Source organism: Macaca fascicularis, chromosome X (assembly GCF_037993035.2).
Source record: "Macaca fascicularis isolate 582-1 chromosome X, T2T-MFA8v1.1".
Classification (NCBI taxonomy): Eukaryota; Metazoa; Chordata; class Mammalia; order Primates; family Cercopithecidae; genus Macaca; species Macaca fascicularis.
The window spans coordinates 117,270,338-117,297,025 of NC_088395.1; the positions used below are offsets into that span (position 1 = coordinate 117,270,338).

General features: G+C 37.8%; 1 protein-coding gene across 8 annotated transcripts in view; it reads right to left on the minus strand.

Moving 5' to 3' along the window:
• CHRDL1 (chordin like 1) overlaps positions 1 to 26,688 on the minus strand; it is a 121,418-nt gene that overhangs the window by 73,628 nt on the left and 21,102 nt on the right. For all 8 annotated transcript variants that reach the window (XM_045384503.2, XM_005594368.4, XM_005594370.4 and 5 more), the window contains exons 3-4: positions 15,018 to 15,130; positions 11,992 to 12,085 (exon numbers count right to left, since the gene is read on the minus strand). In XM_045384503.2, coding sequence (XP_045240438.2) covers positions 11,992 to 12,085; positions 15,018 to 15,130 — 207 coding nt within the window. The remainder of the gene's footprint in view (positions 1 to 11,991; positions 12,086 to 15,017; positions 15,131 to 26,688) is intronic.

Sequence of the window (26,688 nt, forward strand, 5' to 3'; positions counted from 1 at the left end):
CATTTTCAAAGACAGTGTGGTCTCTGGAGTCTTCCAGAAAAAATGTGCTTTGAAAACAACATTTGCTAGATTCCTCTAAGACTCCTTAGTTGTCTCCTGACTTCACTTCCTCATCTCTACCACCAGCCTCTTCTCAAATTTCTTCTCTCTCTTCCCCATTTAAAAAAGAGACACACTACATCCTGGACGAACCTTAAAGATATTATGGTAAGCAAAAAACATACACCACAAGAGGATAAATACAGCATAATGCCATTCATATGAGGTACTGAGAGTAGCCAAATTCATAGAGACAGGAAGTAGAAAGTGGAGAGTTAGTGTTTAACGGGTACAGAGTTTCAGTTTGGGGAGACGAAAATGTTCTGGAGATGGATGGTGGTGATGGTTGTGCAACAGTGTGAATGTACTTAATGTTACTGAACTGTACACACAAAAATGGTTAAAATGGTAAATTTTATGTTATGGATATTTTAGCACAAGAAAATAATCACAAATTAAACAAAAAAGAGAATGAAAATAAAAAAGAAAGGAATGAGGGAAGGAAAGAAGGGAAACAAAGAAAGAAAACAAGGAAGAAAGCATGCCACATTTCCTTGCCCTCTCTTTCTCAATATCCATTTCTCTCCTATTAAAATAATAAATGAATATTCTATATAAAAGGTATGATGGTGAGTGTGGACTCTGATTTGGCCTTAGATCCCTGAGGGCACAATCTTGTGAATGTGGAGAAATCAAAATGGGATGAATTTATTGAAGACAAGAGAAAGAGCTTGTGGGGATACTTACATTATCTTCATGTTCCAAAAAACAACCTCAACTCCCAAGTTTGATGTATTTCTCTGTCTTCCCAATTAAACTAAAATCCAAACAGCCTTCTTCCTCCCCCTCCTGCAGACAGCTTTGATTTAGCCCTTTATTGAGAGATACAGTACATATATTTCTTAGCCTATCTCCAATTCTGGGAGTATTACCCTAACCATACATATATTTGCTGAACCACTTCCCAGTTTCTGTGTCTTAGAGTGTATGTGGCAAAGACAAAAGACAACACATCAAGACATTTATAAAATAGACTACTTTGATGGCCAAAAATGGAGTCCTGTGAGGAGACGGATTTTGGAACAGATTTCAGTAACTGTCACCCTAAGTCCGCCAGTTCCTAAAATCTCTTTTAGGGAATAGCTGATAGTATAAAATTCTAAATACAAAAATCAGACAAAAATCATTCTAATAAAGACAACTGCTTATCTTAGTGGCTGCAAATAATCTGGCAAACCTTTTGGGTTATAGTCATTTCGCGTCCAAAACCCTGAAGCGAAACTCTTTGGCTCTAGGCAACAGATAGCAAGGATATTTGGCTACTTTGAGAACATATTGGTTTTAAATTAACAACTCTAAAGTGAAAAACTTGAGAGCTGGCAACTCATCCTAGAAACCACTGTGTCCTCTGCCACAAATAAAGAACTTATCCTCAATACTACTGGTGTTCTGCAGGACTTCGGGGTAGGTACAGCTTGACTCCCTAGGCCCTTCCTTCAACAGGCCCCTATCCCTTTGTAACTCTTCAGGTGCCCAGCTGAGCTTAGCGGCCTCGGGATCTTCCCCTACAACACCTGCCTCCTCTTTCTACAATCAAATTCTGCTTTCTAAATCCTGTGTTCAGATGAAATTAAAAATGATTAATAAGAGTTAAGTTACTACCTTCAAATATTGGTGAATTTATCAGGACAAGGCCTAAATTTAAAATATTAAGCTGTAATGACAATTTCAGGTGTCAGGCAACTTGGCAGGGAAGTGGGGGTGGGCTTGGGCAGAGCTGATCTGATGGCTGGACAGGTCTCAGAATCACAGGTCACAGGAAATCAAGGTAATAATTGCTTCTTCTGCTTACTGAAGAAGAAAACAGGCCCTGGTTCAAGGGTCAATCCTGCAATTCAGATGAAAGCCCACCACAGGATATTTTGCTAATTCTTTCCTTAAAGTACCCTAGATGTGACTCTTATTTCAAACTAAGTTAAAAACAGACTAAGCTGAAAACGCTGATTTTATTTCAAACTATGTTGATTGCTTTTCCCTTTGAGAGTTTCATTTGTTTATCAGCAGAAATTCCTGGGCTAATTCCGAGAAATGCCATTCATTTCTCGCCAACAACAAGTCATGAACAATGGGCGGGGTAGAGGGGGAAGCTCCCTACGGAGGGTCTTGCTTTCTGGACATGACAGCCAAGGACTCTGAATGTGGAAGATGGCAGAGGAGGCAGCCTTTGGGTGGGAGCTCTGGGAAAGCAGAGGGGCAGGCCAGATGGCACATTGTGCACATGTTACTGCAGGGTTGGTCCTGGGGAAATGTCACACAAGGAAAATGTGTTTCCAGAGTGTCTATGTGCTCCATTATCAGTGAAACGATGTTGTCATGTTGCCCACAGCCCTCTGGAGATCCCACTGCTGCAAGATCTTACCCAGAACGGCTTTCTGTGGGCAGTTCTCTTGACCTCCTTTCTCAAAACCTCCCCTGGGCCCTATTACTGTAGTGCAGTCCTCAATCCGACTGCATTAGAATTAACTGCAATGCTTGTGTGAAATGCATGATACCCATTGCAGCCTAAATGATTCAGGATTTTTGGTGTAGGGTCTGGGAGTCTGCATTTTATCAAATCTCCCAAGGTGATCCTTGAGCACGTTAAAATTTGAGTAGTACTAGTTTAGGGTCTTGGGCTAAAATTGCCTACTACCCTAACAAACTTCTCCAATAGCTTATTGCTATAACATAAATTACTCCTAGAAATTGAATGGCAAAATACAACACTTCTCGAAGCACATAATAAAGAATCCTAATTCTGCAAAGTGCCTCCAAAAAATAGGTCCTATGGCTGAATAAGTTTAGACAATATTACATCCCATATACCTCTCTGGTAGATTCACAATGTATACTAATGTATCAAGGCTCTGTCATATAAACAGACAACAAGTATATAAAAATGCTCAACATCACTAATCACCAGGAAAATACAAATCAAAGCCACAATGAGGTATCATCTCAGCCCAGTTAGAATGGTTATGTTCAAAAAGACAAAACATAATAGATTCTAGTGAGGATGTGGAGAAAAGGGAACTCATATGCTGTTGGTGGGAATGTAAATCAGTACAGCTACTATGGAAAACAGTATGGAGGTTTCTTTAAGAAGCACAAATAAAACTACTATATGATCCAGCAATCCTACTACTGGGTATATATCCAAAAAAAAAAAAAAAAAAAGGGAAATCAGTATATCAAAGGGATAGTTATATCCCTGTGTTTATTGCAGCACTACACACAATAGCAAGATATGGAATCAACGTAAGTTTCCACCAACAGAAGTATAGATAAAGAAAATGCGGTATACATACACAATGGAGTAGTATTCAGTCATAAAAAAGAAAGAAATCCTGTCATTCACAGCAACACGAATGAGCCTTGAAAATACTAACTTAAGCAAAATAAGTCAGGAACAGTAAGATAAACACTGCATGTTCTCACTCATATGTGGAAGCTAAAAAAGTTGATCTCATAGAAACAGAAAGTAGAATAGTGGTTACTAGAGGCTGGGAAGGGTAGCAGAAAGAGGAGGATAGGGAGAGGATGGTTAAATGATACACAATAACAGCCAGAAGAGAGGATTTTGAAAGTTCACAGCACAAAGAAATGATAAATGTTTGAAGTGATGGATATGCTAATACTCTGATTTGATCACTACACACTGTAGGTATCAAAAGATCCCTATGTTTTGTACTCCATAAATTTGTACAATTATTACGTGTCAATTAAAAAATAAAAAACTTATTCCTCTTAAATTATAAATGTGTGTATATGTCTGTGTGTGTGTGTATATATGTGACTCTGAGAAGTCTTACATTGAAAATCACACGTTGAACTTTTTCTAATTCAGAAACTCAAATTTATTTTACCATACAAATGTTTTCCCTAGTAAACTCAATTACCATCCCACAAAATTATGTTCTCTGGAGCAAATTTTGGGAAACACTATCTTAACCCTGAAAAACTATTATAATGGTGGCAGTTTCTTGCATATAGAAAGCAAATGGAAGATTTATTTGGGACCAATGGGCCTCTTGATATCCCTCAATGTGGTATCGCCTTCTTTACTTTTGTGTGAGGCTAGCTTTAGTTAATGTTCACTGAAAGAAATAGAAGTTAAGAGTTCTGCTCTATCATAATGGAAGGCCATAATGCGCCTAAAAGCCTTGTTCTTACACGACATAAGGGTTCTAGCATACCAAAAGGAAATCACATTCTTTTTAAAAAGAAATTAAATTCCCAGAGTTTACCAGAGACAAAGATCACCTCATCTGGTAAAGGTAAACTGACTGCTCCTTTTTTTTTTTTTTTTTTTTTTTGAGACGGAGTCTCACTCTGTTGCTAGGCTGGAATGCAGTGGCATGATCTTGGCTCACCACAACCTCCACCTCCTGGGTTCAAGCGATCCTCCTGCCTCAGCCTCCCGAGTACCTGGGACTACAGGCACGCACCACCACACCCAGCTAATTTTTTGTATTTTAAGTAGAGATGGAATTTCACCATGTTGACCAGGATGGTCTCAATTTCTTGACCTTGTGATCCGCCCGCCTCGGCCTCCCATAGTGCTGGGATTACAGGCGTGAGCCAGCGCGCCCAGTGAATGCTACTTTCTTGAAGAAGGTTTTAACCCCTTGTACTGTGTCAAGTGTCCAAGGACCAATGGTATGAGAAAAATAGTGGAAATAAGGCATAGAAGATAGTTAAAGGGGTTTAAGAGAACAGTCAGTATGGACACGGAAGGTCTAGTGATCAAAAGTGAACATCTCCTTTGGCAACCCCTCAGTAACCTAAAATAGTAATAATAATAATAAAGCAAAATATCTGCTCTCCAGACACCAACATTTCAGAATCCTTAGGCTTTTGGATAACTCTGGACCCATAAAGACATATATATACACACACGTGTGTGTGTGTGTGTATATATATATATACGTGTGTGTGTATATATATATACATATATATAATTATTATGTGTAATATATATACCAATCTTTTGCAGGCAAAGGAGTGGACCCTGATTGATCATCTTGCACATTACAGCTATTGTAGTCACCTTACTAAGGAAAACAATATGTGAATTGACTGTTACTGTTAACAAGGAATTGATCTTTTTTGATAAAATCCAAGACACAAATGAATATAGAATTCAGAAGAGAATAGAAGAGAGAAGAGAGCAATGGAGATCAGATATGGATGGTGGCAACAGCAGCAAATCAGCAGCAACCATGGGGATGGCTGGCAGTAGGTACTCAAAGAAATGAACTAAAAGAAGATGGGGCAACCTTAAAATTTAAGAGTAATTCCTCAATAAATTAAAGACAAAATTACCTTAAGATCCAGAATTTCCACTCCTAGGTATATACACAATAATTGAAAACATATGCCACACAAAAACTTGTATATAAATGTCCATAGCAGCATTATTCACAGTGGCCAAAAGGTGGAAACAACCCAAATGACTACCAACAGATGAATGGATAACGAAAGTGATCTATTCATAATAATGGAAGATTATTCAGCCCTAAAAAGAAAAGTCATACTGATACATGCTACAACATGGGTAAACCTTGAAAACACTATGCTAAGTGAATGAAACCAGATGCAAAAGGCCACAAATTGTATGATTCCACTTATGCAAAACATCCAGAATAGGCAAATCCATAGAGAAGTAGATTCATGGCTACCAGGGGCTAGGGAAAAAGGGGAATGGAGAGTGACTGTGTAATAGGTTTCCTTTTGGGGTGGTGAAAAATTTCAGAAACTAGATTAGCGGTAAATGTTCTTACCACTTGTACAATATTGTAAATGTTCTTAATGCCACAGAATTATTCACTAAAATCATACATTTTATGTTGTGCATGTTTTACCACAATAAAAAAAATAAATAAATCTCTCTTTTGAACCTTTGCCCTAGATAAAAACTGGAGGAAACACAAAAGGCCTGTCTACTTGGTTACTGTAACAGTGGAAGTCACAGATATAGACAGACATAGTCATAGACCTAGACTCTAGATTCCTTTTTAATATAAATGCATGGATGGGAGAAAAGGGGAACACAAGGGCAGATAGGTCAGTGATTAAAGACAAAAAAAGCAAATTCAGAGTAGACAAGTGATTTTCAACTCTTACTCTAAACTTGTCTAAAGTCAAATGCCATGTATCTACCTCAGCTTACACAGTCTGCACTATAGTGTGGATTTGTGTAACACAAGTGGTTCATATGTGAGTGCTAAATAAGGGAATGAAGTTGGTATAAAATAGAAATTGCATTAGTTCATATATGATTACCCAGCAAATTAATATTTTGCACTACCAAGTGACTGCAGCTAAAAGCCAAGTACACTAACTCAACTGAAATCAGCAAGCCATTTGCCCTACATTCTTCCTCTTGCCTCAGTTGGGCCGCATGCTCTGTCTTATAAGTGCTTATTACATGATTCTCCCTGATCTTTGAGCAATTTACTGTTGTCTCTATAACTCAGCAGCTTCAATTCTTCCTTAAACATCCTTCCTTCAAGCTAATGTTACCATTTTAAAAGGTGAATTCTAGAAGTCTATATTTACTGTAATATTTTATTAGAAATGTAAGATGCCTTTTTAAACTGTGTTAGTATTTCATTAGTACAGTTGCTTTGTTAGTATTCTGGTTACAAAGCTGCATACGTTTTGAGTGGTTTTCTCCAATGCTACTTTTTCCTTAAGCCCTGTTATTTTTCAGTGTACAATTTTGTAGAATGTGAGGATTTTCAGATATGTGCCTATCATATTGTGGCAGAAATACCTGTGTTTGCTAGCTCACTCACAACCCAACCATTGTTGAAAGAGAAATGACACAGGGCTTCCCACATTCTCCTTATGGGAACACACACTATAGTGCAACACTGGTAAGGTCTTTTCCCTCACCTACCTTGAATATCTAAGATTTGGTTGTCTCTCTTGGCAAAACCACACTGTCACTATTCCTATTAAAACCATTCATAGTGCCAAACTTTTTCACCTAGCCAAAAGGAAACACTGTGGATTAGGTCTCTGCTAACCAGATCAAATCAGTTATTTTGGCAATTTTATAAGAGCTCTTTAATAACACAGGAATGCTGGAATACTTCCAGGAAAACCCAAATTTATTAATTCTGAACAGCAAATTCTCAGTGGAATGACCATTTTAAAAAGCCCTCTTAGATAATACGATTTAGACTCCTGATCACTATAAAAGTCTTCTTTTTGTGATAAAATTCTCTCTCTGTGCATATATATAATAAATATATGATGAAATATATATATTTTATACACACACATATTATGAAAATAAGTCATGTTGTTTTACTTTCCCTTCCAGCATTACCACTTCATTCCCCCAAAAGAGAAGATAGGGAATTTAATTCCTACAAATCTCTAAAATCTCTTAATTATCAGGGACTCCACAGAGTCCTGCTTAGAGACCAGGATGAATTTAATGACATTCATGAGTCCTATGCAGTCTTGACTTTTCCATTAAGAATGTTCCAGCCTCCATGTAGCCTCTTTGGGCCCAGTAGAGCACTGTGGTATGTGACTAAGACTTGACCTTTGCCAAGACTTGGACAAGTGCTGATGAAAATAGTTTTATTTGCTCTTTGTGGGAATCAGCATAGATTTCTCTCTGGTATTTCTGGAAGAGCTGCCTGCATACTATGATTTCCACGGTTTAGCAGGAGCTGTAGGAGACAATTTCAAATATAGGTGGGATCCTTGGAAATTTTAGAGGTAGAGTTTAGAAAGCAAGAGCCATGGGAAATATATAAACAAATGAAATGAGATGGCTCCTCTGTCTCCTTCAATGGAAACTAAGCTCTAAGCATGATAGGTAGGACACTTCCACTGAGTCTGTTACTACCTAGGCAAAAGCTCCTCTAAGTCAATACTGCTATAGGACAGTATGTAAAGCCAATATCTGGAGTATATGGTTTGCTTGTTTGTCTTCTCCTTTTTATACAGAGCTTATTCATCATCTTGGCTTTAAATATTTTCTTCTTAAATGAAGACATTTTCATCACAGTGCCTTCCATTGGGTTAAGACAGAAAACCAGAGCCCTTTTCTTTGACCAAACATTTCTGTGACCCTGAAGGCATGAGTTTCCTCATGCCTAATAATCACTGGGGTGGAAGGAACACAGAGGAGTCATCACATCCATTGCCCTGTCTCAAAGCACGACTGTGCCAACTCTATCTCAGATGGGTGGGTACCTTTTTATTTCTAGAAATATTAAGTAAAGAGATTAAAATTCTCCTTAGTCATTTATTCTAGGATTTAACAGCCATGGTGTTCCAAAGTTCTTCCTTTTGTAAAGCTCCATTCCTCTCTGCTATGATTTAAAGCTATTTACTCTTGCTTTATCTTCAGTAGGAAGAAAGAATAGCTGGTTGCATTTTGGTTCAATATGGCAAAGAGAGCACATGAGAAATCTCCCTGTTATTTTCAAAACAAAGAGAGATGAAATGTGGAACTAGAAAAATAAATAAATAAAATGTGGAAACTGTAAAATCATATTCAGAAACATAAAAAAACTCTTTGTGGAATAAAATAGTGGAGGAAAGTACAGCAATAAGTGGGAGCCAAAGCCATATGGTCCATCAGCAGCTGGGACTGAATATGGGTAGTTTGGATCCAAATGGCTGAGGAGAAACTGCAGCTTGCAAGTGGCTTCCCATGCGAAGTTGGGGACTAGGGTCATAGTACTCACACGTAAACAGGGGCTGACATAGCTCTCCCCATTCAGTGTTCCCTAAAAAACACTGATTGTCCAAGGTAGGCAGTTGTAGATGAGGTCTCTGTCCATGATCATTATCAGAGACTAGTAGTGCACAAGAAAACAGAGGTAGAAATAGACCATTCGGGCATGAGGCAGCCCAAACCGAGTCATTAATATATGACCTGGTTTAGAGCAAAGTGAACTATAAAGCCTGCAACAACCATTCCACAAGGAAGGGCTCATGCAAGAAAAAACAAAAACAAAAACAAACAAACAAAAACACCCATGGATAATGAGCTTTGAAAGAAAAAGTAGAAAACCAAGGAAAATTCAGGACTGAGAAAAGCTGTCAAGAAACCCAGCAAAGGTGACAATTCACATCTAAAAATATTTAAATATTTCAACAATCTGAAATGGACTTCAAATAAACATTTAAATATTTTAAAGAGGTAAAAAAGAGAATAAGATCCCCCAAAACAATAACAGGTTATAAATTAGCATCATGTAGATGTCTTTTTAAATAACTTGAAAACCTGAGGGGAAACAAGGTTATTGAAAATAAACAAGGAAACAAACAAACCCCAACAGATGGCCTAAATAGTATGCATGGAAAGAATTCATGAATTGGAGAATAGACTTGAAGTAATATATCATTTTAGGGAGAATATCAGGAGGGAAAATTAAAGGAGACATAAAGGATAAATTAAATGAGATGCAATAATATACAACAAAGACAAGTTTGAGAATGAGAAAAAATAAGAAGGTGAAGAGATAATTTTCAAAAAACTGACTAAAAATTGATGAGAAATTTGACTCCTTTGGCTGAAAAAATCATCTGCTGAGCAGGTTGAAGAGAATAATCAAACTTACACATCCCATTGTGTGCATCAATGAAAAGAAGAAAGTTTTAAAAGCTAGAAGGAAAAAACAAAAACAAAAAACAGAAGAACCCACAAAAGAACTACAAATAGCAGAATTCTTAACCACAAACAAATAAACAAGCAAACAAAAAAGCCAAAAAACCATTTAGTAGTATCTTCAAAGTGCTGAGGGGAGATGAACATGCACATATAATTTCATACCCAGCCAAATTATCATTCAAGAATGATTGCAAAGTAAATACTTTTTTGGTATATAAGGACTAGGGAATTTTAGGACTATTACCCACAGAAAGAGCTGTTAAAGGTTATAGTTAACAAGAAGAAAAATGAACTTATGGAGAAGTGAGCTGCAAGAGCAAGAAGGAAAAGAAAAGGAATAGTTTATTTCTATCCTCCATACCATAAAATGAGCTTTTTAAGTCTTAACGATAATGGTGTTTATTTCTTTCAATGTTCTCACCTCTGGAATTTTTGAGCTCAGTTCTTTTAACACTTTATTTTTCTCTCAAAATAACTGCTAGCTTATACTCTCCCTTTTTCTCAATACTTGCCTCCTGTTAGGCATCTGGGGTAGGTGCAGCCATATTCTATTCTATGTTCTTTTGCCGTATGCTCTGGGTCTGGGTCATGCCTCAACCTTCTTCCCAGGGAAGACCAATCTTTACACAGAAGTTTAGATAAGTTCCTATGACATTAGACCACTTTTGGAGACTTCTGGGGAATAAAAAGTTTTTATAAGACTATCTGACAGGCTACCTGGCAGGTTGACAAAAAAAAAAAAGCTCTCCAGAGTGACAACTTTATCAGAAACATTGTTCCCATTTACCAGAGCACCCCCACCCCCACACCCCGCTGCCCATACCACATTTTTGCAATCCAGTTTAGGAAGAAGAAGCAAATGAACACATACAGAAACAGTAAGCCTCGCTTAGGGACTTATTCCAAAAAAACCCCAGCAACTTTTAGGTTGGTCATATGCCGAGTCACTCTCTGACATCTTAAAGCATATACTATCAGCACCAACACTCACAATTTAAAAACCTGTGATATGGCATGATCTGCCATCTGGAAATAAATCACTTTTGTTCATTAGGGTGTATTTACTGATGCAGGAAAATATATATTATAAAGGTGGTGACAAAAAGAGTTTGGGTGTTTCTTCTCCATTAAAAAAAAAAAAAATCCTCCACTCTTGGAACATTTCAGTTGACTGGGTTTTCATTGAACCCCATTCCCAGCCTTATTCCTAAGATTTTTTGCCCTGATACATTTGGTTTCTCTCTTATAAGTTCTGGAAGTTCCTCACCACTTAAAAAGCACCGTGTATACCTTAGCTAGGGTAGTGGTTCTTCGTGAACACCCCTTTGGGACTGACAATAAAGCTGCGGATGTTCTCTAAAGGAATTTACACATATACATAGTTACATCAAAAACTGCAAGCAATTTTAAGGGGTTCTTTGACCCTCAAAAGCCCACCCAGGAACCCTAGTTCAAGAATTTCCACCCTAAAGAGAAATAGAATCAACTTACAGGATGATAAGACTTGTACTTGACAGATCCCAAGAGTGTCAAGTAGCTTTTTCTAGGACTGCCATTGGGCCCACAGGCATTCTCTGAATTATTCCACACACTTTTGGGGTCGGAATCAGGCCCCAGTCAGACGTGAACAAAGTGTCATTGAGAGAGCCCCTGCCTCAGACAAATATCCTAGCTGCAAATCGTGAAAGTAGACATCCTAACAGCCTTGCGAAAAATCTCTGCCTGGCTGTCCCTTAGAATTACTCTTTAACAATGTGTACATAATAACTGTGCAGTCTGGAGAAGTTGACTATTCAGCAGGCAGGCAGCTTTATACTGTCATAAACCTCACTGGGTCAGCTCCTTTGATTTATGAACGGCCCCCTCATAATTTAGAAGCTATGCTCGGATGCAATTCCAGCACTAATTGCATAAGACACATGCCGCCATGCTGCAACTCTCCTGGTGCCTGCTGCCCATGGCAGGAAGAGGCTGCTTACAGCAGAAAATCTCTGGGCCACAATTTCCATCTCCGATTGACACCCACCTTCAAATGATTAAAATGCCAATAAAAATCTGTTACTGGGTACCCAATAACTTATTAGAGCCTAGAATGTACCCCATTTGGGCTATAAAAAGTATTTAGAGGCCAGTTTGGACTGCCTAAAGGTTCCTATTGTTATCTGTCTGGAAGTTTCCCTTCTGGGGAATTATGGAGATGAGATGAGTTGGGTGAAGAGGGAAGATAGAGAACCACAGCTAGGAAAGAAAGAGACAAACTGCTTTACCTGGGCAGCGAGGGCAGCACAGATGAGGAATATGCACAGGAGAAAGGCAATGAACATTTGGACATCTGACTCGGCTGCAAAGCACATTCCCATTCTGAAAAAGAGAAGGCAATGAGAAAAAATAAATGTCTTTCAAAGGTCGCTGGGATCAAGCCAGTTTGGGAAACAGTCATGCAGGGACTCACCCAGGCAGTGAATAATGCATTCCCAATAAGCTGAATGCATTCAACATTTTCTTTCCTTTTCTCATCACCAGCACCTCTCCTGGGTTGGTTGATAGTTTACTGGCATATTTTTCTAAGGCTGAGATCACCACTCCTCCAATTTTCAAAGCTTCCCATTAATTGTGACAGGCTTCTTCTGGCCTGGCTCTATGGCATTTCTACCATTCCCCAGCTTTAGCTGCATGTCTTTTCCAAGAACCTACTCTGATTTCATAATCACCTGTCCAATAACATGAAAGACACAATGAGCAATGGGTCCCCTGAGCTGCTACCCAGCCCTGGGCAAGGAGGCATCCCTAGCAGATGGATCCTGGATTCCATATAACTCTGCCTTGGCCCAGTGGGCCGAGTGATTCTTCTCATTTCCTTTTTAGCCAAAATTCTTCTGAGAACAAGCTAGAGTTTGCAATTTAGCTGATTAGGTAGTATGCCTGGGTGGGGCAACTGCGTCCCTGCCTGATCTACAATTCCAAGATCCCTCGCTCTGACAGCTCACAATCATTTCTAGAAGAAAGACATACTCTGGAAATAAATTTTTCATTTACATTTACCATCCATAAATCATTTGCAGCAAGGGCTACTTGTATTTGTCAGGCTGTTGTGGGGGAATAAAGTAGTGAAGAGGACCTAGAAATAGAAGATGCCTTGTGCTTGAGCTGTTGGCATTGGGATCAATCATTTTAACATTTTGACTGCCTTGCAGACAGCGAAGCCTCAGCTCCCAATGGTTAGCTGTCCATCTTCAATGTGTCGCGTCAAGAATCCGACAAAATCAGGCCATCTCAGGCAGTTAATCAATCCCCAAATGATCTATTTAATACATGCCCTAACCATTTAAAGAGGCAGGCTTCTTTTATCCAAATTGGAATTGCCTTATCACAACCTTTTCCTTTTCTTGTGTACTTTCTAGAATAATTTTTTTGGAGTGTTGCATTTGGCAACACACAGAAGCTCCTCACGTATCACACTTCTCAGAGGCAGGTGGTATAATCTTGAATTGAGATCACTGAAGCACATCAGAAACCACACCTCCCAGCTGAGGTCTAAATGGAATCCTCCTTAATGCTACATACTGAATTCTGTTCTAGAGTTAATAGATTAATAATAATAATGATGATGACAACCACAATGATAAGGACAGCAATGATGACAATCACAGCTGTTAACATTTCTTGAATGTTTACCATGACTAAGCATTGTTTTAAATGATTTAAATGGATTTGTAAATTTAATCCGTTCCAGAACCCTATGAAATGGCAATATCACTATCCCATTTATAAAAAGAGGAAGATGAACGAATATCACTGAGGTCAGGCAACTTGTCCAGTGGCTCATAAGTGGCAGAGGCAGGGTTGGAAACTTGGTCTGTCTTTGTTCTAGAACCTCATAGCCTCTTAATACTGCCTGATGTTACCTGATAATTATGTTTCCACATGCTCAAAATTCTGACAGCCCAAAATTATGTTCAAATGGTAAATGAATCAGGCTGCAAGTGATTGTTTCTGCTCTAGCTGGGCATGAGGGAAGAGGTGCAGTCCTTACACAAGGTCTCAAGTAAGAAGCTGGTCTTGAAGATCCATTGTGTAAGTTCAGAATTCTCAATGCCTAGTACAAGGCCTCCCTTTCCAATTTGCCTAGTGCACCGCTTCTCTACCAGGGGTGATTTTTGCTCCCCAGGCAACTTGGCCAGGTCTGGAGACATTTTTGGTTATTATGATTGGGGATGGTGCTCTTGTCATCCAATGGGTAGAGGCCAGGGATACCACTTAACATCCTACAATGCGCAGGACAGCCCCCAACCAAATATCTATAGTGTAGACAACAAGAAACTCTAGCCTAACATATGATGGTAGAGGTTTGTTCAGAAAGATGGACCAGAGCTATGCTCCTGGGTCAAGACCATGGGAAGAAGATGGAACAACCTGCTTTACCTATTGCAAAGATGGCACTCAAGCCATGCAAAATCCTTTCTAAATGACTGGACAGGAGCCAAGGCTAAGCCAAGGGAACTCTAATCCTTAAGAGGTACAGGCCAAGGTTTCACAAACTCAGTCTTAATTACAGTTATTGGCTGAGACAACATAAAATCCACTCTCCCAATGAACCAGTTTATAATTTGTCCTAATATTCTCCCTAAAGGTCAGCCTTAAAATAATTTTCAAAAACTACTTTGTCTTACAATCTAAACATTCTATTGAGCTTTCACCTCCACTCCCACTATCAGGCTCTTCTGCCTTCTGCAACCATGCCCTATATCATTAGGCTAAGAGATCATAAATATCTGTCCATAGCAAATACTCAGAGAACCCATAAAAATCAAGCCAAAAAGCAAGAGAGGACAGAAGACAGAAAATGTTTATTTTTCCTTGCAATCTTCTTCTTACTTTCTTCTTTTATTTTATGAGATAGGGTCTTGCTCTGTCAACCATGCTGGAATGCAGTGGTGCAATCTCGATTCACTTCAGCCTAGAAGTCCCAAGCTCAAGTGATCCTCCCACCTCAGCCTCCCAACTAGCTGGGACAACAGGCATGTGCCACCACACCCAGCTAATTTTTGTACTTTTTGTAGAGAAGGGGTTTTGCCATATTACCCATGCTGGTCTCGAACTCCTGGACTGAAGTGATCCACATGCCTCAGCCTCCCAAAGTGCTGGGATTATAGGCATGAGACAGAGCGACCAGTCTGCTTCTTTACTTTCTTTCAGGATTGTATCACCCACAGTGACTGGCCATTTGGGCACTGAAGGCCTCTCTGCATGCTGAGAAGCAAACTGGGAAATCACATGTCATGAGAGATTGTACCTCTGAGCAGATGCAGTTCACGCAGTAAACCAACCCGTAAGGTTCCAGGTAAGGATGCCATCTCTCACCCACTCTGTACTTCTTGTCTTGAAACATGCAATATGTCTCTGAATCTGTGAAGAAGGAGATGAAGAATATGCCTGTTAGGAAACATCAACCAAGTCACAAAATTCAAAAGCAATCACAAGTTCCACCCATTTTATTACACATCAAGGGAAGAGGCATAGTGAGTATTTATATAATTCCTATTAGGGGATTAGTGTTATATATACTTCACTCACTGGATCCTCACCACGATGACCCATAAGGTAGACATTGCTATTAGTCTCATTTTAAAGATAAGGAAAATCAAGAGTCATATAACCAGTAAGAAGCTGAGATGGGACTCAAACCCAGGTTTGTCTGACAACGATGTACAAAATCTTTTTAAATTTTATTTTATTTTTCCATAAGTTATTGCGGTACAGGTGGTATTTGGTTACATCAGTAAGTTCTTTAGTGGTGATGTGTGAGATCTTGGTGAACCCATCACCCTAGCAGTACACACTGCACCATATTTGTTGTCTTTTATCTCTCGTCTCCCTCCCACTCTTCCTCGCAAATGCCCAAAGTCCACTGTATCATTCTCATGCCTTTGCATCCTCATAGCTTAGCTCCCACATATCAGTGAGATCATATGATGTTTGGTTGGCCATTTCTGAGTTACTTCACTTAGAATAATAGTCTCCAATCTCATCCAGGTCATTGAAAATGTTGTTAATTCATTCCTTTTTATGGATGAGTAGTATTCCATCATATATATATGTTCAGTAGAAACATATATATATATATATATATATATATATGTTCAGTAGAAACATATATATATATATATATATATATGAAAATATATATATATATATTTCTTTATCCACTTGTTGACTGATGGGCATTTGGGTTGGTTCCATGATTTTGCAATTGTGCATTGTGCTGCTATAAACATGCATGTGCAAGTATCTTTTTCGAATAATGACTTCTTTTCCTTTCCATAGATATCCAGCAGTAGGATTGCTGGATCAAATGGTAGTTCTACTTTTAATTATCTAAGGGATCTCCACACTGTTTTCCATAGTGGATGCACTAGTTTACATTTCCTGCATCCACACCAACATCTACTGTTTTTTCATTTTTTGATTATGGTCATTCTTGAAGGAGTAAGGTGGTATCACATTGTGATTATGGTCATTCCTGAAGGAGTATGGTGGTATTGCATTTGATTATGGTCATTCTTGAAGGAGTAAGGTGGTATCGCATTGTGGTTTTGATTTGCATTTCCCTGATCATTAGTGATGCTGATCATTTTTTCATATGTTTGTTGGGCATTTGTATATCTTCTTCTTTTGAGAATTGTCTATTCATGTCCTTAGCCCACTTTTTGGTAGGATTTTTTTTTTTCTTACTGATTTGTTCATTGTGAATTCTGGATATTAGTCCTTTTTCAGATGTATAGATTGTGAAGATTTTCTCCCACTCCGTGGGTTGTTTGTTTACTCTGTCGACTGTTCCTTTTGCCGTGCAAAAGCACTTTAGTTTAATTAGGCTACAGCTATTTATCTTTGTTTTTATTGCATTTGCTTTTGGGGTTTTGGTCATGAAATCCTTGCCTAAGCCAATATCTGCTGCGGGAAGCCAGGGGCCCCGAACACAGGGACTGGCTAGAGCCACAGCAGAGGAACATAAATTGTGAAGATTTCATGGACATTTAACAGCTCCCAAAAAATCTTTCATAATTTCTTATGCCTGTCTTACTTTAATCTCTTAATTCTGTTATCTTCATAAGCTGAGGATGTATGTTACCTCAGGGCCACTATAATTGTGTTAACTGTACAAATTGATTACAAAACATGTGTGTTTGAAGAATATGAAATCAGTGCACCTTGAAAAAGAACAGAATAACAGCAATTTTAGGGAACGAGGGAAGACAATCATAAGGTCTGACTGCCTGCGGAGTCGGGCAAAAAGAGCCATATTTTTCTTCTTGCAGAGAGCCTATAAATGGATGTGCAAGTTGGGAAGATATCGCTAAATTCTTTTCCTAGCAAGGATTACTCTGGAAAAGGAATGCATTCCTGGAGGGAGGTCTATAAATGGCCACTCTGGGGGCATCTGTCTTATGTGGTTGAGATAAGGACTGAAATACGTCCTGGTCTCCTGCAGTACCTTCAGGCTTACTAGGGTGGGGAAAAACCCCACCCTGGTAAATTTGAGGTCAGACCCGTTCTCTGCTCTCGAACCTGTTTTCTGTTGTTTAAGATGCTTATCAAGACAATACGTGCATCACTGAACATAGACCCTTATCAGTAATTCTGCTTTTGCCCTTTGCCTTGTGATCTTTGTTAGACCCTTATCAGGAGTTTCTGATTTTGCCCTTGTCCTGTTTCCTCAGAAGCATGTGATCTTTGGTCTCCTTTTTGCCCTTTGAGGCATGTGATCTTGTGACCTACTCCCTGTTCTTGCACCCCCTCCCCTTTTGAAATCCTTAATAAAACTTGCTGGTTTTGTGGCTCAGGTAGGCATCACCATCCTACCAATATGTGATGTCACCCCTGGCCGGTGGCCCAGCTGTAAAATTCCTCTCTTTGTACTCTTTCTCTTTATTTCTCAGCCAGCCGACACTTATGGAAAATAGAAAGAACCTACATTGAAATATTGGGGGTGTGTTCCCCCAATAAATGTCTGGAAGGGTTTTTCCAATGTTATCTTCTAGAATTTTTATAGTTTCAGGTCTTAGGTTTAATTCCTCAATTCATCTTGAGTTGATTTTTGTACAAGGTGAGAGATGAGAATCCAGTTTCATTCTCCTACACGTGGCTCGCCAATTATCCCAGCACCATTTGTTGAAAATGGTGTCCTTTCCCTATGTTTATGTTTTTGTTTGCTTTGTTGAAGATCAGTTGGCTGTAAGTATTTGGGTTTATTTCTGAGTTCTCTATTCTGTTCCATTGGTTAATATGCCTATTTTTATACCAGTACAATGATCCCAAATTTATAAAACAATTACTAATAGACCTAAGAAATGAGATAGACAGCAACACAGTAATAGTGGGGAACTTCAATATTCCACTGACAGCACTAGACAGATCATCAAGACACAAAGTCAACAAAGAAACAATGGATTTAAACTATACCTTAGAACAAATGGACTTACAAGATATATACAGAATATTTCATCCAACAACCACAGAATACACATTCTATTCAACAGAGCATGGAACTTTCTACAAAACAGACCATATGATAGGCCATAAAATAAGCCTCAATAAATTTAAGAAAATCGAAATTGTATCAAGCACTCTTTTAGGCCACAGTGGAATAAAACTGGAAATCAACTCCAAAAGGAACCTTCAATACCACGCAAATGCATGGAAATTAAATAACCTGCTCCCGAATGAGCATTGGGTGAAAAACGAAATCAAGATAGAAATTTAAAAATTCTTCAAACTGAATGATAATAATGACAGAACCTTATCAAAATCTCTGGGATAAGGCTAAGGCAGTGCTAAGAGGAAAGTGCATAACCCTAAACACCTACATCAAAAAGTCTGAAAGAGTACAAACAGACAATCTAAGGTCACACCTCAAGGAGCTAGAGAAACAAGAACAAACCAAACCCAAACCCAGCAGAAGAAAGGAAATAACCAAGATCAGAGCAGAGCTAAATGAAATTGAAACAAAAAAAAAAGATACAAAAGATAAGTGAAATAAAAAGCTGGTTCTTCAAAAAGATAAATACAATTGATAGACCATTAGCAAGATTAACCAAGAAAAGAGAGAAAATTCAAATAACCTCACTGAGAAATGAAACAGGAGTATCTTCAAATACTGAAATACAAAAGATCATTCAAGGCTGCTATGAACGCCTTTACACACATAAATTAGGAAACCTAGAAGAGTGGATACATTCCTGTAAAAATATAACCCTCCTAGCTTAAATCAGGAAGAATTAGATACCCTTAACAGATCTATAACAAGCATCGAGATTGAAATGGTAATTTAAAAATTACCAACAAAAAAAGTCCAGGACCAGGTGGATTCACAGCAGAATTCTGCCAGACATTCAAAGAAGAATTGGTACCAATCCTTTTAACACCGCTCCACAAGATAGAGCAAGAAGGAACCCTCCCTAATTTGTTCTATGAAGCCAGCATCACCCTAATACCAAAACCAGGAAAGGACACAACCAAAAGAGGAAACTACAGACCAATATCCTGATGAACATAGATGCTAAAATCATTAACAAAATAGTAGCTAACTGAATCCAACAACATATCAAAAAGACAATCCACCATGATCAAGTGGGTTTCATACCAGGGATGCAGGGATGGTTTAACATATGTAGGTCAATAAATGTGGTGTGCCACATAAACAGAAATAAAAACAAAAATCACACGATCATCTCAATAGATGCAGAAAAAGCGTTTGACAAAATCCAGTATCCCTTTATGATTAAAACCCTCAGCAAAATCGGCATACAAAGGACATACCTTAATGTAATAAAAGCCATCTATGACAAACTCACAGCCAACATAATACTGAATGGGGAAAAGTTGAAAGCATTCCCTCTTAGAACCGGAACATGACAAGGATGCCCAATCTCACCAGTACTCTTCAACAAAGTAATGGAAGTCCTAGCCAGAGCAATCAGACAAGAGAAAGAAATAAAGGGCATCCAAATCGGTAAAGAGGAAGTCAAACTGTCCCTGTTTGCTGACAATATGATTGTTTACCTTGAAAACCCTAATGACTCTTCCAGAAAGCTCCTAAAACTGATAAAAGAATTCAGCAAAGTTTCTGGATACAAGATTAATGTACATAAATCAGTAGCTCTTCTATATACCAACAGCGACCAAGCGGAGCATCAGATCAAGAACTCAACTCCTTTTACAAAGGATGCAATAAAATAAAATAAAACACTTAGGAACATGTCTAACAAAGGAGTCGAAAGACCTCTACAAGGGAAACTAAAAACACTGCTGAAAGACATCATAGACGACACAAGTACATGGAAACACACTCCATACTCATGGACAGGTAGAATTAATAATGTGAAAATGACCATAGTGACAAAAGCAATCAGCAAATTCAATGCAATCCCCATCAAAATACCACACTCATTCTTCATAGAATTAGAAAAAACAATTCTAAAATTCATATGGAACCAAAAAGGAGCCCACATAGCCAAAGCAAGACTAAGTACAAAGAACAAATCTGGAGGCATCACACTACTTGATTTCAAACTATACTGTAAGGCCATAGTCAGCAATATAAAATTTTAACTACTGCTCTGTTACAATGATAAAGGGTGCATATCACGTGTTCTTTTTCTTGAAAAGGTTGTGTTCCCTTTCTTTGGAAATGCAAGCTAATGTCTGAAATGTGGATGTATCAGAACATTCTCAGAGCTGTTTGTTGGTGGTATAGGAACGATAGACTATGCATTGTGTTAGGTCTCTATAATTGGCTTTGCCTAAACATGTTAACATCACTCAATCATTAAACAAATATTTGAGCACTAACTGTCAGGCAACATGCTAAGTGCTGCAGATGAAATGAGCTAAAATTTTTATACAAAGTCCCTGCTCCCATTCAACTTACAGAATTCTTGCATAAACAATTCCTGTGATGGTTAACAATGAGTGTCAACTTGATTGGATTGAAGGATGCAAAGTATCCTTCTGGGTGTATCCTATATGGGTGTATCTGGGTGTCTCTGGGTATTTTTGGGTGTGGCCAGAGGAGATTAACATTTGAGTCAGTAGACTGGGAGAGGAAGACCTACCCACAATTTGGATGGGCACCATCCAATTTGCTGCCAGCATGGCTAGAAAAAGCAGGTAGAAGAAGGTGGAAGAAGCTGACTTGCTAAGTCTTCTGGCCTTCATATTTCCTCCATGCTGGATGCTTCCTGCCCTTGAACATCAGACTCCAAGTTCTTCGGCTTTTGGACACTTGGACTTACACCAGGGGTTTGCTGGGGGCTCTCGGGCCTTCAGTCACAGACTGAAGGCTGCACTGTTGGCTTCCCTACTTTTGAGGTTTTGGGGCTTGGACTGAGCCACTAATGGCTTCTTTGCTCCTCAGCTTGCAAACGGCCTACTGTGGGACTTCACCTTGTGATCGTGTGAGTCAGTTCTTAATAAAGTCCCTTTCATGTATACATATATCCTATCAGTTCTGTCCCTCTAGAGAACCCTGACTAATACAACTCCCAACTAACTCAAACCACTCACTCCCCTTTGCTGGAACAGACATTTTGAGAGCCACAGCTTATCTTATACCACAGTTCACTTGAGCACATACCATGTTAACTGCCTTACTTTACATGTTATATTTCTCCATCAGTGTCCCTGAAAGTAGGTAACATTTATTCTTTACTCTCTATTCATCACATGGCCTAGTACACTGTGGGCAATAAGCAATTATAGGCAATATGCAAGTGTAAGCAACTGACAAATGATTGGTAAATTGAATTTCCAAGATCAAGTGGCTTATTTTCTAATCCCATCCTCTTCTATCTCCCACTTTTCATCAAAATAAAGCAATACTCCTCTTATAACAAACACACGAACTCCTCTTATAACAAACACACGAATTTTCCTCACTCCAGTGCACATTTTCCTGAAGATCAAAATTGAAATAATAAAAACAGATAAGCAGGAAACTAAGAGAAGATATTCTGAACAAATAGTAAACAAAATATTAGTATTGGAAGATTTTAATCATTCAAATCAATTAGGACCAACCAATCCAATAGAAAAATAATCTAAGTATAGAAACAGCAATTCAGAAAAGAAGAAATGGGAACAGAGAATGTATTAGTCCATTTTCATGCTGCTGATAAAGTCATACCTGGAACTGGGCAATTTACAAAAGAAAGAGATTTATTGCACTTACAGTTCCACGTGACTGGGGAGGTCTAACAATCATGGCGGAAGGTGACAGGCACATCTCACATGGCAGCATTCAAGAGAAGAGAGCGTGTGCCAGGAAACTCCCTTTTTAAAAACCATCAGATCTTGTGAGACTGATTCACTATCATTAGAACAGTGCAGGAAAGACCCGCCCCCATAACTGACCTCCCACCGAGTTTCTCCCATGACACATGGTAATTGTGGGAGTTACAATTCAAGATGAGATTTGGGTGGCGACATGGCCAAACAATACCAGAGAATAAATATTAAAAGATATTTAACCTCACTAGTAATCAGAGATTTAAATTAAAACTAAACTGAGATAGATGCCTCGTATCAATGATTGCTTCAAAGAACCTCTATGAATCTTTCCAAATACCCACAAGGTGAATTCCAATTTATTTTTCAAAACTTTATTTTCAATTTATTCAGAACAATATACTGGGAGACAGAAAATCTAGATTTGAGTCCTAACCTACTCTATCTGTGTGACATTGAGTAAGTCACTCAAATCCTGATAACCTCATTGGGTGAGTCACTCAAACCCTGACAACCTTTTCAACATCTGTGAAATATTATGTTTCTCAAGTGGATGTCAGAGGATTAAATGAAGCACTTTGTAAATTATAAAGTGCTATAAAATGTAGAGTGTTATTTTATATTCATTGGCTTTTTTCTAATTAGAAAGCTAATACATGCTCAATGTAGAAAACCGGAAAATATACACAAACACACAAGAAGGGCAACAATAGAAAAGAAGCAAGGAACATTATACATAATCCCAGCACAGGAAGATAACCACTTTTTAGAAGCCGGTAGCATATAAATAGTCTGTGGGTTGAAGAAGAAATCAAAAGGGAAATTAGAAAGTATTTTGTACTAAATGAAAATGAAAACACAGCACATCACTTAGGGATTCAGCTAAAAAAGCACTTAGAAGGAAATTCATATCATTAAATACCTATATTGGAAAAGGAGAAAAGTCTCAAATCATTATCTTAAACTAGAAAAAGTAGGACAAAATAACCAAAAAAAAAAAAAAAAAAAAAAGAGAGAGAGAGAGAGAATAATAAAGAGCAGAAATCAATGAAATTGAAGACAGAAAATCAATAGGAAAAAATCAGTGAGATCAAAACTGGGTCTTTAGGAAGATCAATAAAATTGATAAACCCCTAGCAAGACTAACAAAGATAAAAAGAGAGAAGACAAAAATTACTAAGATTAGAGACACAAAAGAGGACTTCACTGCAGTGACTACAGACATTAAAAGGGTAAGGGTAAAAAGGGAACACTGTGAATAACTATATGCCAGTTAGTTTAACAACACAGAATGATTAATTCTTGAAACAACATAAAATGGATTAATTCTTTGAAAGACACACATTACCAAAGCTCAATCAAAAAGAGATAACTAACCTGAGGCTGGGTGTGGTGGCTCACACCTGTAATCCCAGTACTTTGGGAGGCCAAAGTGGGTGGATCACCTGAGGTCAGGAGTTCAAGACCAGCCTGGCCAACGTGGTAAAACCCCATCTCTATTAAAAATACAAAAATTAGCCAGGCATGGTGGTGGGTGCCTATAATCCCATACTCAGGAGGCTGAGGCAGGAGAATCGCTTGAACATGGGAGGTAGAGGTTGCAGTGAGCTGAGATCACGCCATTGCACTCCAGCCTGGGTGACAGAGCAAGACTCTGTCTCACAAAAAACAAACAAACAAACAAACAAACAAAAAACAAAAAAGATAGCTAACCTGAATAGTCCTGTATATTTTAAAGGAATTTAAATTGTAGTTGAAAACTTTCTTACAAAAAAAATTCTAGAATCAGATGGCTCCACTGGTGAATTATATCAAACATTCTACCAAACCCTTCCAGAAAACTGAAGAGGAGGGAATACTTCCCAACTGAATATTTAATGCAAGCTTTACACCGATACCAAAACCAGATAAATATATTACAAGAACAGAAACTACAGACCAATATCCCTTAAGAACACAGATGCAAAAATTCGCAACAAAATTTTAACAAACTAAATCTAACAATATGTAGAAAAGATAATACTTTATGAGCAAGTGGGGCTTATCCTGGAAATTCAGGGCTAGTTCAACATTCAAAATCCAATCAATGTAATTCACCATATCAACAGACCAAAGAAGGAAAATTGTGTAATCACTGCAACAGATGCAGAAAAATCACTTGACAAAATTCTACATCCATTCATGACAGACAGTCTCAGCAAAGTAGAATGAGTATTTCCTCAACCTGATAAAGGGCATCTACAAAAAACCTATAGCTAACATTACACTTAATGGCAAGAGACTGCTTTACCCCTAAGATCAGGAATTATACAAGGATGTCTGCTTCACTACTCCTGGAGATAATAGCCAGTGAAATTGGGTAAGAAGAACAAATAAAAGGCCTATATACTGGAAAGTAAAAAAATAAAACTTTCTATTCACAAATGGACATAATTTTCTACATAGAAAATCTATAAGAATCTATTAAAAAGTTACTATAGAGAATTTATAAATCACATTTATATATTTTATAATGTACAATTAGAAATTGAATGTTGAAAGTGTACTATTTTCAATAGCTTCCCCCAAAACTTGAAAATACTGAAGTATAAATCTAACAAAATATGTGTAAAATCTTCGCTCAGAAAGCTAAAAAACACTGATGAAAGAAATCAATGAAGGCATAAATAATGGAGAGATACATTTTACCTATGGATTGCAAGACACAAAATTGTTAAGATATCAGTTGTCTCCAATGTGATTTATAGATTCCATGCAATCTAAATCCAATTACCAGCATGATCTTTTATAAAAATTGGTAATCTAATGAAAAATGTATATGGAAAGGCAAAGAAAGTAGAATAGCCAAAACAATTTTGCAAAAGAAACATGTTGAAGACTTAATATAAAATTACAGTTTTTGGCTGGGTGTGGTGGCTCATGCCTGTAATCCCAGCACTTTGGGAGGCTGAGGCAGGCAAATCACTTGAGGCAAGGAGTTCAACACTAGCCTGGCCAACCTGGTGAAACCCTGTTTCTACTAAAAATACAAAAATTAGCCAGGCGTGGTGGCACACGCCTGTAATCATAGCTACTCAGGAGGCTGAGGCACAAGAATCTCTTGAACCTGAGAGGCAGAGGTTGCAGTGAGCCAAGATTGTGCCACTGCACTCCAGCCTGGGCAACAGAGCAAGATTCTGTCTCAAAAGCAAAAACAACAACAACAGACTGACGTTTTCAAGACAACGTGGTGTTGGCAAAATGTTAGACAAATGGATCAACAGAATAAAATAGATTCAAAAACTACCCACATGTGGTCAATTATTGATTTTCAACAAAGGTGTAAAGGGAATTCAATGGAAAAGGGATAGTACTTTCAACAAATGCTGCCTAAATATTTGGATAGTAATATACAAAACATAAACTAAAATGAACCTTAATCCATATCACATACTATATATAAAAATAAACTCAAGATGGATTATAGACTTTAAAACCTAATTCTTTAAAATTTCTAACACACAAGGAGAATATCTTTGTGATTCTGGTTTAGGCAAAAAGTTTAGAAATGACCAATGTCACAATCCATAAAAGCACCCCATTGTGCTACCAAATACTACATCTTATTCATTCTATCTAACTGTATTTTTGCAGCCATTAAAATTTATTTTCTATTGATTAGTTTGGATTTGATTTACTCTTCTTTTTCTAGCTTCCCAAGGTGGCAGTCTGTATTATTGTTTAAATCTTTCCACTTTTAATATATTAATTCCTTGCTATATATTTCCTTCTAAGCACTGCATTTGCTGCAGCTTGCAAATTTTGATAAGTTGTATTTCCATTTTCTTTTAGCTCAAAATATTTAAAAATTTCTCTTGAGACTTCTTCTTTGACCCATGTATTATTTAGAAGTGTGGTTTTTAATCTTTAAATAATTTGGAATTGTACAGGTTTCTGTTACTGATTTCTAGTTTAATTCCAGTATGGCGTGGAGGTATACATTGTATGATTTCTATTATTTTGTGTTTCACAAGGTATGCTTTATGACCCAGAATATGGTCTATTTTGGTGAATGTTCCATGTGATCTTGAGAAGAATGTATATTCTCATGTTGTTGGATGGAGTATTCTACAGACGTCAGTTAAATCTGGTTGACTGATGATTAAATTGAACTACGTCCTTACTGATTTTCACCTGATGGATCTATAAATTACTAATAAAGGGGTATAGAAGCCTCCAGCTATAATAGTTTGTATTTCTCCTTGCATTTCTATCAGTTTTTGCCTCACATATTTTGATGCTTTGTTAAGTGCAAACACATTAAGGACTGTTATGTTTTCTTGAGGAATATACCCCTTTATTAATATGTAATGCCCCTCATTTTTCCAGGATAATTTTCCTTGTCCTAAAGTCTTCTTTGTCTGAAATTAATATGACAACTCCAGCTTTCTCTTGATTAGAGCTAGCACAGTACATATTTTTCCATCCCTTTACTTTTAACCCATCTGTGTCTTTATATTTAAACTAGGTTTCTTTCATTAGCATAATGTCCTCCAAGTCAATCCATCTTATGGCAATAACAGGATCTCTTTTGTATAGCTGAAAATATTCTTTGGTATACATTACACTAAGTGAAATAAGCCAGACACACAAAGAAAAATATCACATGATCCCACTTTTATGTGGTATCTTTTTTTTAAGGT